Source organism: Blennius ocellaris (genome assembly GCF_963422515.1).
Source record: "Blennius ocellaris genome assembly, chromosome: 5".
Classification (NCBI taxonomy): domain Eukaryota; kingdom Metazoa; phylum Chordata; class Actinopteri; order Blenniiformes; family Blenniidae; genus Blennius; species Blennius ocellaris.
Window position 1 is genome coordinate 29,440,779 of NC_137654.1, and position 12,399 is coordinate 29,453,177.

Below are 12,399 nucleotides of genomic sequence, written 5' to 3' on the forward strand. Positions count from 1 at the left end.
ATGTGGCTCCAGAGCCAACAGGTTGCCGACCCCCGATTTAAATAGTTTGGCGTGACTGCAGCTGAAACCTCTAGTAAGAGTTGGAGGAGGAGACGCCGAGGAGAAGAAAGGCAGGAAGGCCATCGGGTCACGAGCTGCAAAACAAACTGAGTGTGCTCGAGTGCCCGCAAGCAGGAAGCGTGCAAATTTCCAATCGCGGGCGAAAGAGACATGGACGTGCATGTTCGCCACCGCTGCCACCCTCGCGTGTGTCGTATGCAGTGTGTGTGTGTGTGTGTGTGTGTTTGTGCCAAACTTTTTGGAGTGACACGCTGCAGCCAGGCAGGGGATCAGTGGTTTCCTGTCCTCCCACTGACCCAGTTTGCAGACGCAAACATGTGCGTGCACCCTGCAGCGCCTCCAGGAGCGCGGGAGGAAGTACATCAAGTGGCACACAAACAAAGCCATCGGGGTCGTTTCTCCCGCCGTCGGGAAATCAACAGGCCTGAGAAAGATGGCGTTGGCATTAATCCCATCGTCTATTGAACAATGAGAAAGCAGCGACTCCAACGCGTCTCCCAACGAGAGCTTTACGAAACGCCTCTAATTGAGGACGGGATCTGAGACGCCACTCAAGTGTGAAATTCGGGTCAGCGGCGGCGCGGCGTTGCATTTTTAAGCGGCGGAGGTTGAGCAGGTGACGCCTCCCGGGGAGATGATTGTCCTGACGTCACAACTCTTTCCATTTAAACGGAACTTTGGACCAAAACAAAACAAAAAAAAAGTCACGAGGACACAGAGCCGATTGTTCGACCGACAGCGAGTCTTCAGGATTCCTGCAGCGAGAAGCTGGAACCCGGTTTGTGGTTTGTTGGTCTGAAACCTCCAGACATTCCTCCAGAAGCACGAGAGAGAGAGAGAGAGAGAGAGAGAGAGAGAGAGAGAGAGAGACTTTTCCAAGTCTTTGGCACAATCTGCAGGTGTTGGTTTACACTGAACCGAATAACACACATGATGAAATGAAATTCAGACGATTGATGTTCGGGGCGATGGACTTGTCACTTGATCCGATTATAAGCTGAGGATGAAAAAGGAGACATTAGGATCTTTAGCCTTATGTCCTGCACTGCTGACCTAATGGCTGAAAGCAAACAACAACATTAGTGTGTCAACCTGAACTAGATTGTTCTCCAAATAAAAACTGCCACCAAACTCCACCTGCTAATCACTTACCCAGAACTAGAATTGAACACCGATGCAACTCGTTAATCTCATAATGACCACAAATGAATATTTGCACGTCCCTCAGTGCGAATAACAGCAGTTGTTGTGGAACAAGAGCAGGAAAAACATCCATCCCTGTCAGTGTGACAACAAATTAAATCCATTCATTCTGAGTCTGTCTGTATCTTGTTGCATTTACTGTCATTTTACTCGAAACAAAAAAAAAAAAGAGTCCCATCTTTGTTTTGTTTTTGGGTTTTTCATGTAACAGAGTTTTGAGGATCAGGCTCAGGTGCAAAGAGAACTCGTGAAAACATCCCTGTGATCCAGGATACGCTCCACTGCCAGAGTACACAGAGAAAATCATACACAGGTGTGTTCATTCTTCAGTAACTCCTGAAGACACTTTCTTTCCTTGAGAAGCAGCAGGCAAACAAAAGCCCGGGATTTCAGCTTGAGTCGTCCAAAACAGAATTCTCTTTTGTTATCGAGAAACAACTCAGACATGAATGACTAAAAATATCTAAATAGACATGTTGTAACTTAATTGCTACAATGCATACGTCAACAATCCAGTTCATTCATCATCAATACTAAAGTAGGATTCTGTGAAAACACTGTAGAAAAATAATATTTTACTGTGCACACTTTAACATAGTCCTGAAAATAGTCGATTTGTTACTACATTCATTTTACTCACATGCAAGCTTTAATACTTATAATGCAAATTACTTGTAAATATGCAGATTTTTTTTTCAACTTGAAACAAGCGTGTTTGTTTGTGTATTTTTCATGTTGTAAATATTGCAATGTGTTTTTTTTATTGCAAATTCTTACTACCGTCTATAATTTGATTCAGAATATGAATACAATTTTAAATGTTTATTACTCTTTAATATTGTGTTTTAAATAACCTTTGCACAAGGTGGAAATTCAGTGGTTACTGGATTTACCCACGTGGCATGAATCTTATCTTATCTCATCTTATCTTATCTTATCTTATCTTATATGGCTGATTGCCATTGACGTCAATACAGAACAATATGTATGATACTCATATCTTTTCGATCTGACTGTGAATTTGTACCAATATAAATGATCAAATCTGATTTCTGCGCTTCTCAAACCACACAGACTTTGTGTCACGAATGTTTGTCTTCATGACGGTAACCATCAGCGGCACACGCCGCCACGGGAACCTAAAACGTTTAGATTTTTCAGTTCTTCTTTACAAAGTCAGTATTTTTATCAAACGTGGAATGCTGAAGCGCTCACTTGGCCTTCGGTTGCCTATATGACACTATTTTTCGTGACTTCTGTCGCACATGTATTTGCATTGTGTGTGTGTGTGTGTGTGTGTGTGTGTGTGCAGCCTGCTGTTAAAGAAAATGGGCAGCGTTGATCATCACTATGATTTTCTGGCCACAAATACACGCTCTAAAAAAAGAGAGCGGGGGAAGGAGGCTGCCGGGCTCACACTTGTGTTTAGGGATAAACAAAGCCGCCATTAAGCCCGAGGCGAATCAGAACGGTGCAAATTAAAAGCAGTGGTGATTTCACGTGGCAGCTGTGGCCGTGCCCGTCAGGAGCTGCGGTACCTGCTGGGCCGCGGCCAACGTGAACGCCTCCCTCGGCCTGGCCTCCGTCCACCGGACACCCCTGGTGCTCTCCTTGTTTTTCACGCCGACTGTGTACAAGGTCAGTACTCCGAACTGCAAGTCGCCATGGCCATCGCTCATATTCCGAAGAAAATAAATCAATAAAAGCGGATGTGAATTAGCATGACGGTGGCAAATTCACCAAAAACTTTTGCGTCGCATTTTTTTTAGCTTTGGAAAGTTCGCGGGTCGCGCAAGAGGCGTCGACGCCAAAGGGAAGGAAAGCTTGAGGAGCGCGTGTCGTTGTGATCCGGCACGCTGCGTTGACCCGCTGATGTAAAGGTGTGCTGGTAAAGCGATTCTCGGTTCGACTTGATGAGCTTTCCAGACACAAGATTGTGACTCCTTTCCGTGGCTCTTCACTTCTCCACTCTCTCATTGCCATAGCAACTGAACCCAGAAGGAGAGCGAGAGAACGGGAGCGAGGGAGAAAGAGAGACAGAGAGCGAGAGAGAGAGAGGGACAGACGCACAAAAAAGATTAGCCATCAGCAAGACAAGAAATCAACCTACACATGTGGGAACAAACACCGACTCGCGCCGTACGTAGCAGCCCCTGTTCGTCACACACATACTTTGCATTGAAACGACGTCTTCGTGTCTCATTTGTGAACCGAGGACGTCTTCGTGTCTCATTTGTGAACCGAGGACGTGCACACAAAAGATCCCTTTCAAAAACGCTGATTCAGAATTCACAAAGCGCATCTGCACCTGTCGGCTTTTGTGTTTTTCCCGATCAGACCCCCCCCCGTGCAAACGGAGCGAGAGCTCTCCATATGGCCGAAGAGGCCGTGTTATGAATCCGCAATGTTCACTCAAGTGTTGCACGGTGACCTGAATATCACTTCCACCTGCGATGTGTGATCTGGATTTATGAACGGAGCCGGTTTGACCTGCTTCAGAGGGTTTACGTGTGAGTAGAGGTGGAATTAGTCTGTGGGTAAACAATCAGAAAGCGAAAGACATAAAGCAGAGATCTCCCTCCTGGATAAAGAACAATTAAATCAAGCTGGAGACGGTGTGCTTTCCTTCTTCGTTGTCTCAACAGCCAGGCCACCAAGACACCTTTTTCAACCTCCAGTATCAGCGGCAGCAGACCGGCTGCAGGCGATCGCCGTGTGTCTATAGCAACAATCAATGCTACCTGCAGACAACAGACGAGCACTTTGTCATCTGCCAACTGAAAGGTGGAAAACAGGCCCATCTTAGGGTTTTCTCATAATGTCTCAAAGCAGACTGCCAAAACTTCTGTGAATTTTTGAGACTTCACTACATTTACAGGAAACATTTCACATTATTGGGCAAAATACATTTACTTCTGAAGTGGATGGAGTTGAAAAAAAATGTAATAAAAAATGCACACATAGCCAGGGGAGTTATGTGTATTACTCTGACTAAAATCTAAATACGTACTAATCTTCTCTGTCTCTGGAGTTGCGGTGCAATCAGATGGTTTGAATGGAAACCGGGTGTTTCACAGTGACTGTTTGAACCGTAAATTCAATTAAGCAACATTTCGTCGGCTGCAGTTCTCAGTCGTCTGACGCCTGCACAGAAACCAAGCTCACGCAAAACGCCAAAACTGCTTAATATTGCCACTTCCCATTGTTTGCTTTTGCTTTGTGGGGACTGTTTTGGAAAGTTTTTCTCGGCGGAGCCTTTATCAAGTATTCCCCACGGAGAGCTGCGGAGGATGAGGCCGCCAGAAACAGACAATCTTTCCACTTTAACGGCCTGCGAGCCGCTGAAGTAAATGTTGTAGTGGACCTGTTGCAGTCGCACTCCACGACTGCAACAATTAGTTGACGCCGACTGACAATCAGGGGTGAGCGAATGAATAAACGTCACCCTCCTAAAGATGGCGGACGTAAAAAGAGCCATATGGGCCTGAGAGACGGGGGGTTAGAATCGCAGGGGGAAGTGGCTCCTCTCCCCCTCTGCGCTGTTGGAGAATTCTTTCTAAACAAGGTATGGAATGCACTCCTGTGTTTCATAGTTTGTTCCCTCATTCTTCTCCTCTACGGGTTTACAAACAGAGTCCTGAGGAGGAGGAGGAGGAAAAAATAAAAAAAGAAAGAGCGTGAGAGACACGTAGAGCCGGAGAGGCGCACAGGAGCCTTTGAAATACAGTGCGTGTCAAGCCGAGGACATTTACTGGTGCGAAAACAAGGGAAAGGCGAACGAACTGAGGAAGGTTGTGAAGAAGAGACATAATAAATAACGGCAGGACTGGCTGTACGTTGGCCACTGGCCGGACGGAGAGACGAAGGGGGCGAAAGGGGAAGAGAGATGAGATGAGAATGCCTCCGGGAGGAGATCTTAACCTTGTTTCCCAAGCAGGTCATTTCTCCGTCTCACCGGGTCTCGGTCCGGTTGTGTTCCGCACGTGAGAAACAACATGGAGGGGGTTGGCTGCATGGCAGAGGGCAGGCAGGGGACTGGGTGGGAGATGGGGGGGGGGGGGTGGGTGGTAGAGGTGGGGGGGGTGCAAAGTTTAAAAATATCTCAGACTGCCGAACACATGGCCGGGCCATCGCAGTCCAGCATACCTTCAATTTCAGCTATTTTGGTTGCTTTTTCCATAATGTCTCAAATCTGCCTTATAAGCTGATGACAAAAAAAGATTCACCAGATGAGACTTTTAAAAAACACACACAGACACACACACACACACACTCACTGTCTCAGCAGATTTCCCCACAGACTGTTAAGCAGGGCCGCTTTCTTTATTTTGAAAGTATAATTCACTTGATATCAAAATGCATTAATCTCTGGCTTGTAGGTCAGACAAGGGGGGGGGGGGGGGGGGGGGGTGGGGGGCACCTCGGGATCAAGTTCCTGCATCTCTAAACCGCCACACCCGTGAAACACCCTTCGGCGAGACACTGACTCTGACCTCCTTCACGCTCTGTAACGCGCCTTGCACTCTGATTCATCTGCGATGGGCAAGCAGGTGAAAGATTTCTGCTCAGTGTTTCACGATTTCATCTCAAATTGGCTGGAAACTGCAGAAAATGAGCCGTGAGTGAAAGGTGGAAATTACCAAACAGCTAAATTCAAGTTATTAACTCCATTATTGCATTGTAATAGGTTTGTCGGCTTGTATGTGGAGGGATTGTGCTGTAAGATTTAAGGTTCTATGTAGTTAAAAAGAAACCGTGTTTGATTCAAATGTATTGTTTCAGCAAGCACGTATATCTGTTTGCACTTTTAGAGACATACACAAATGCTTTTCCTATTAATTTTCCATGTTAGATTCTGTCCTCCATTCTCGCTATTTGCCTCACAGCTGTGTGTGTGTGTGTGTGTGTGTGTGTGTGTGTGTGTGTGTGTGTGTGTGTGTGTGTGTGTGTGTGTGTGTGTGTGTGTGTGTGTGTGTGTGTGTGTGTGTGTGTGTGTGTCATTGCTGTGGGGGATACTCGTCCTAACTCAGTGCTCGCATGCATGAGTCGACTCCAGCCGCCGACTTTCACAAATAAATACACTGTCGGTGCAAAAGAGGCACATATAGATAGGAAATCCAAATGAAAGCCAGCATACAGTCATTTACACCTTCATGAAGCGTGAAGAAAGAAAAATTCCTACGGTGGCCAAGATGCGCAAAACAACATTACAACGTGTGAAACACTTTAACAAAATGTGAGATGACAGTAGATCCGACTTGTTAACGATAACAGACCGAGTTAGAAAGAGAGTCATGTTTTGCCCGTTTTGTAGACAACATAAGGACCGATTAATGCGGTTCTGTTGTTTGTGTGCTTGGTCTGTGTTCATTTGTTTTCTGAAATGAAAATGTGTTCAAGCAGACCTGGGAAGCATAAGGCAACATAAGCAACACAGCTCTGCTTGACCGGCCCTCCAAGCGTCACTGCAGAATCCTTAATTAAAGGAAATTTGCTGTAATTATTGGTTTTATTACATCGTAAATTGTCACATTCTTTACATTATTGACATTATTATACTACTGGTTGTGTCAAGCATCCGTCTCGGTGGAAAAAGATGATTAATGAAAAATACAGAGCGGCAGTAGCTCACAGAAATCATGTAAAAAAAAAAAAGTGCTTATGTGGCGACCCTTAATAGTATTGCTAATTTATCATGTAGCACTTTGAGAAAACTAGTCGCTCTTTGTTATGGTAATGTAATTTTGTTTTTTGATATGTAAAAATGTTTTCCAAACTAGAGAAAGTGAGAGAAACCGAAGTTCTGGGCGTTGCTACTGTGGCAGTTCATCACAAACTCCCAGCCAACAGGTAAAAGCTGCTTAATGCCTCAGAGGAGGAAACACAGCAGGTCACGCCGAGGAGAAGACGCATCCAAAAGACCGGAGATGTGTGTTTCTGCGTGAGCGAGCAAAAGAAGGGACAGATAAAACACTTTAGCCCTCCGCATTTTCCGAAATTCCTGCATCATAAACAGAAAAGCGAGAAATATACATCACACTTTAAGCTACAAGCTTATATTTAGAAATCCAGGTGATAAACTGTGACTGCGACGATGTTCCTGCATTAAATCCCTACTTGAAATACTAGTTTCCCAAAAGACACATAAACACATTTATTATCCAGCTCCATTGCATATTTAACAGTTTAACCGTTTCTCCCGGGGTCCAAAAAAGAAGGGATGAAATGGTAAAGACGGAGGTTGAGCCGTTGCTGTTGTGTGACTGTGTGTATTTGCCCTGTGACCACCTGTCCAGACTGGACCTTCACCTCCAGTCGGCTGGAATCGGCTCCACCCCGCCGTGACCTTAAGTCGGATAAAGCAGCAGATAAGAGGGATGGATGTATCCGCAAAGCATTTCCAATAGGCCTTCCTACACATTTTATGAACGGAAAAAGGTTGTGTTTCAGGTCATTCAATTAAACTCGCGAAAACGGCTGTAATTCTGAAACGGAGAGGAGGTCTGTGGAACGAACGATCTTTTCATCTCGAGTCGACCGCCTGTGTTTCGCTGCAATCTCGCCTCCACTCCGTCCTTATCTCTGCCGTGTTTACTCCGTTCCTCTGACAACCTGCGTATAGATTTACCTCGGGGTTCTTCCCAAATACCATTAGGCGTGTGGGAGGCGCTGCGAGAAGAAAGGATGAGAGGAAGACATAACCGGACGGCCATCAACATTACCATGTATGTATAAGACAAAACCGCATGTCGCCGGTAGAGAGGCCGCGCGGCATTTTTATGTGAATCCCTCCCTTTTTTAACAGTCAGTATTTAACTCTGGGGGGTGGGGGGGATGCCGGAGCGAACACTCGATCTATGGCTGGCTCCACTCCCCCACTGGCTTTGTTCCACCTGAGCCGTGGTACGTGACAAATATCACTTCCACAGCTGATTTGGTGAGTCTGCGGGTTGCGTCTCCTCCCTCCGGACCATGAATTTAACTGAACGTGGGCGATTTAAGACGATAAACACAACGGCCTATTTCCAAATGAGTTGCCGACGGTCTTTGCTGGGAAGCGGGCTTCACTAATGGGCCCCCTGGCGGGGGAGCCGCTAATGCGCCGTGCAAGGCAAGGCCGATATCAGAGCTCCGGAGATCCCTGCTTTCTCTCTTTCATTAGACCCGTCTCTCCACCTGTCCATCTCCCTGCTCCTCCCCATCACAACGAGCACCGCGTCAGATCAATAGTGCCTCTCCTCCCCCGCACGCGCCTTCATATACACCCTCATATATATTCTTCCTCGGCTCTCCATACTTTCCTTCCAGCGCTTCTCAGATGTGCAACAGACACATCTGCATGCGCAGTGCAGCAACGGACACCCGCCGCCGCACGTTGTTCGGCTTGATTTAGGGACTCCGCTGCTCGTGCCCCTGGTACTTCCCTTATCGATCGGGGTGTGGATAGCGTGTGTAGCCGGACAGTCTGCAGTGACCCGACTGCAGTCAAGTGAGCAGGTTGACCTTTTCTGTGCGAGTCACTTCATGCGATTGACGTATCTCAAGTTAGCCATCCGCTCCCTGTAAACTACGCGTGAGTGTTTTGATGTGGTGTGAGGGCACACACACACACACACACACACACACACACACACACACACACACACACACACACACACACACACACACACACACACACACACACACACACACACACACACACACACACACACACACACACGACTGCCAGGAAGCATTATTGGTGGTAAGTAGGGAAATTAATCATGCAGCACATGATAATTTGCTCTTGTTGAACTTGAGAAGCGAGTGATTTAAATGCACGGTACACAGCTCCGTCCAATTTAATCAAGTGAGACAGCCGGTCGGTGACTAAGCAGGAACAGTAAATTCATCATTTTCTCCTGATATCACATGGATTGGAGCGGCAAGCTTGTGCAACGGAAGGTTTAGGGTTCGAATCCCACCGCCGCAGTGACCTGACTGAACGGAGCCTCGAGACAAAGTTGTGAAGACTCTGATGAATGAAGCCACTGTGTGTGTGTGTGTGTGTGTGTGTGTGTGTGTGTGTGTGTGTGTGTGTGTGTGTGTGTGTGTGTGTGTGTGTGTGTGTGTGTTCTACAAACAGCACAAAAGAAACAATGGCATGTGGACGGTTGCCGGAACTTGAGCTCCCATTGGACCAGATCTTGACGTCCAATATAAAGTCGAACATATCACCAAATCTCAAACGTATAGAAGAAGCGATTTGGCTATTTTTTTCCGTTAAAGGCCTCCAGCTGACCTGTTTCCCCCCCTCGACATTATGTTAATTATAGAAATTGCTCTGCGGTAGATGAATAGGGAGAGCTGCCAACATGCTGGTGGGACTCAGCCAGTAGCAGCGACATAGAAATGTACTTTACATGCTCTATGAGGGGGCTTTACGGAGCACATAGCTTCATATTAATAGTTAACTTACTCTATGGGACCACTGCAGTTTTATGAAGTGGCTCCCACAGAAGTAATGTGGCACTCGTGTTTCTCCCGTTGAGACTGAAGTGAGCTCTACAGTCTCCAGCTCTTAAAATATATAACATCTCATCTTGTAATGCCGGGGCAAAATTCTCCATCTCGTTGTTTTTGCTTAAAAAAAAAAAAAACACTTCAATGAGATTCTTTTAATAGCCTTAAAAGTATCATTTCTCCGGTACCCCTCGCGTTTATATATTGTGATCTAAGCATGTGCATATTTGCTGTGATAACACGGCAGAAGTGCAGTGGAGAGCTGCAGGCCATGGAAAAGGAGAATATCCATTACATAAGAGATTAAACTGAAGGAATCTGAGGTATGCATCCAACAACGCCGGCCAATAATACGAGCGTCTCCTTCATAAGCGCCCCCCCATGTACTGAGCCTCAATGGGCAGGGCCGCCGTTTACGCCTTTGATCCGGGCTTGTAAGACGGGGAACAAACAGCGTGACAGCACAGAGTGGAGCTCACATAGTGCTTTTAGACGCCGCTGTTGTTTCAACTTTGCCTCTGGGCCGCGGGGACAGAGGTCATGCGTTGGTGCGGGACGCCGACGGCGGCGACGGAGAACGTAAGTGATGGCCGGAGATGGAAAAAGTCAAGCGGCAGAGACTTTGACTGCAAGTTTTTTTTTTGTCCTGCTCTCTGTTAGGAGTCGGCGTAAGTCCTGTCTAAACTCCAAACAAGCGACACAGACGAGTGCGTGCGTGTATCTGTGTGCGTGTGTGTGCGTGCTCACCTGCCTCATCGTTAATACAACTTGTGCCTCAACCACGCCGCTCTAATGGACTGGCTGCTATTTATGTTGCACTTTGCTTTTCGACAAGCACGAGGGGCGAGAGAGGGAACGATGGCGGGATGAGGTGGGAGGGCCGGGAGGGAGGCGGGGGATTACGGCTGTTTTTGTTCAGCTCCCGCTGTTTGGGCTGCAGGAATGTTACAGAGTAGCTCAGTGCCTCTTGCGTGCTTCATCCATCCACGTGCTACACATAACTAAATGACACACACTCATCGTGATGAAGACAGTCACCATCTAAATCCCCCCTCTACAAACACACACACACTCTCTCTCTCTGCTCTCCATGGAAGAATGTGTAACGCATGTCCTCTTTCCTGTTCCTCACTGTGCAGTCCGTAGGAAGGACTTCTTTTGTTGCGGCTGCTCTGATGTGACACACATCTGTTGCTTTAGCTCGAGGCACCGAAAAAGCAGCGGAGAGGACCGAGGTTTGCGTTTAAACGATTGTTTAAACGATTGGCATACGCTCACAGAGGAGGGGAAGAGAAAGATAAGGGAGGCATGAGTTGACATCTAAAGAAGAAAAAATAAAATGGAAGAGAAGAGGAGGAGCAGAGCTCCTTGAGTTATTGGCTTGCAACCAAAGCAACGGTTAAAGAACAACACCATCACATCAGTGCTCAGAGACACACACACACACTGGCAAGCTCAATGATGATCGGCGTTTTGATGTGTGTGTGTGTGTGTGTGTGTGTGTGTGTTATCTGTGTGTGACACTGACCTCTGACTCTGGCATAGCAGCAGCCACACTTGACCAGGACTTTACGGAACAAGTGTTGGCAGCCACAGCCTCGGTGGTGGCGGTGGTGGTGGTGGTGGTGGTGGCCCCCTTTCATGATGTTGAAGCATGAGCAGAGGTGGGCATGGCCCGGCACTCTACCCCCCCTCTCTCTCTCTCTCTGTCTGTCTCCCTCTCTCACCCTCACCCCCAGCAGAGGTTCACTCCTCCAAGTGTAAATCCACCAAAAAGATGCCACTCGATCCTCCTCCTCTTCAGCGGAGAGCCGACTGAGTTAAAGCCAACATCCAAGAAGCCAAAGGCGAGAGTCCATAAAAGAAGCAGTCAAGAAGAAATCCACACTCACAGAGTCTTTTTTTTTTTTTCTCCCCCCTCACATCGAGCAATAAAACCACGATAGAAACATTCCAGCAAGCCTATGGTTATATTGAACAGGCAGCCTTTTCCCTCTGGCTCTGGTTTTTTTTTTTTTTTTTTCCTCTGCTTTCTTTTGGTGCCGAGCTCTTGCCTCTGTGAACTGCCTGGTCAAATGACAGGCTGGGAGACTGCTGAGAGAGAGAGAGCGAGGGAGAGAGAGAGAGAGAGAGAGAGAGATAGCAGGGGTGAGAGAGAAAGAGAAACAGAGGGAGAGTAAGGGGAGGGTGAGAAGGGTGGAGTCTGCAGCTCTAGTTGCTGGCTATTCCAGGATAAGGTTCCCACTCCCCTACTTTTCTCTCTTCCTGTCCTCTGTTTTCTCTCTTCCCTCCTCTCAGCTGTTTTTTTTTCTCCCTCTGCTCCTTTTCTGTTTCCTCTCTTCCCTGCCCTAACCCCCCCCCCACATCTTGTCTGTTATCCTCTTTTCTACATGGATGAGCCTCGTCTTGGCATAGGTACTGCTCGCAGGCACACTTGGCTATCCAGATGAAATGACACGCTCTCTTGTGTCTGCTCGCGGCTGACCCTGGAAATAGTAACGCGCAGGTCTGCAGCGATACATCATCCTGTTTTCAGAGGATAGTCCATGTTAGGTTGGAGGTGTCAAAGTCTTTTCCCGTCAGTGTTTCGCCGTGTGTCACACTTCCTGACAGTTCGCGGACCCCCATTGATCA

The 12,399-nt window shown here is 47.2% G+C and overlaps 1 protein-coding gene across 2 annotated transcripts in view; it reads right to left on the reverse strand.

Annotated features, from left to right (window-relative positions):
• arhgef25a (Rho guanine nucleotide exchange factor (GEF) 25a) overlaps nucleotides 1-11,812 on the reverse strand; it is a 29,559-nt gene extending 17,747 nt beyond the window's left edge. For both annotated transcript variants that reach the window (XM_080497020.1, XM_080497019.1), the window contains exon 1: nucleotides 11,294-11,812. In XM_080497020.1, the coding sequence (XP_080353146.1) occupies nucleotides 11,294-11,408 (115 nt within the window). In that variant the 5' untranslated portion in view covers nucleotides 11,409-11,812. The remainder of the gene's footprint in view (nucleotides 1-11,293) is intronic.
• Between the last annotated feature and the right edge of the window lie 587 nt (nucleotides 11,813-12,399).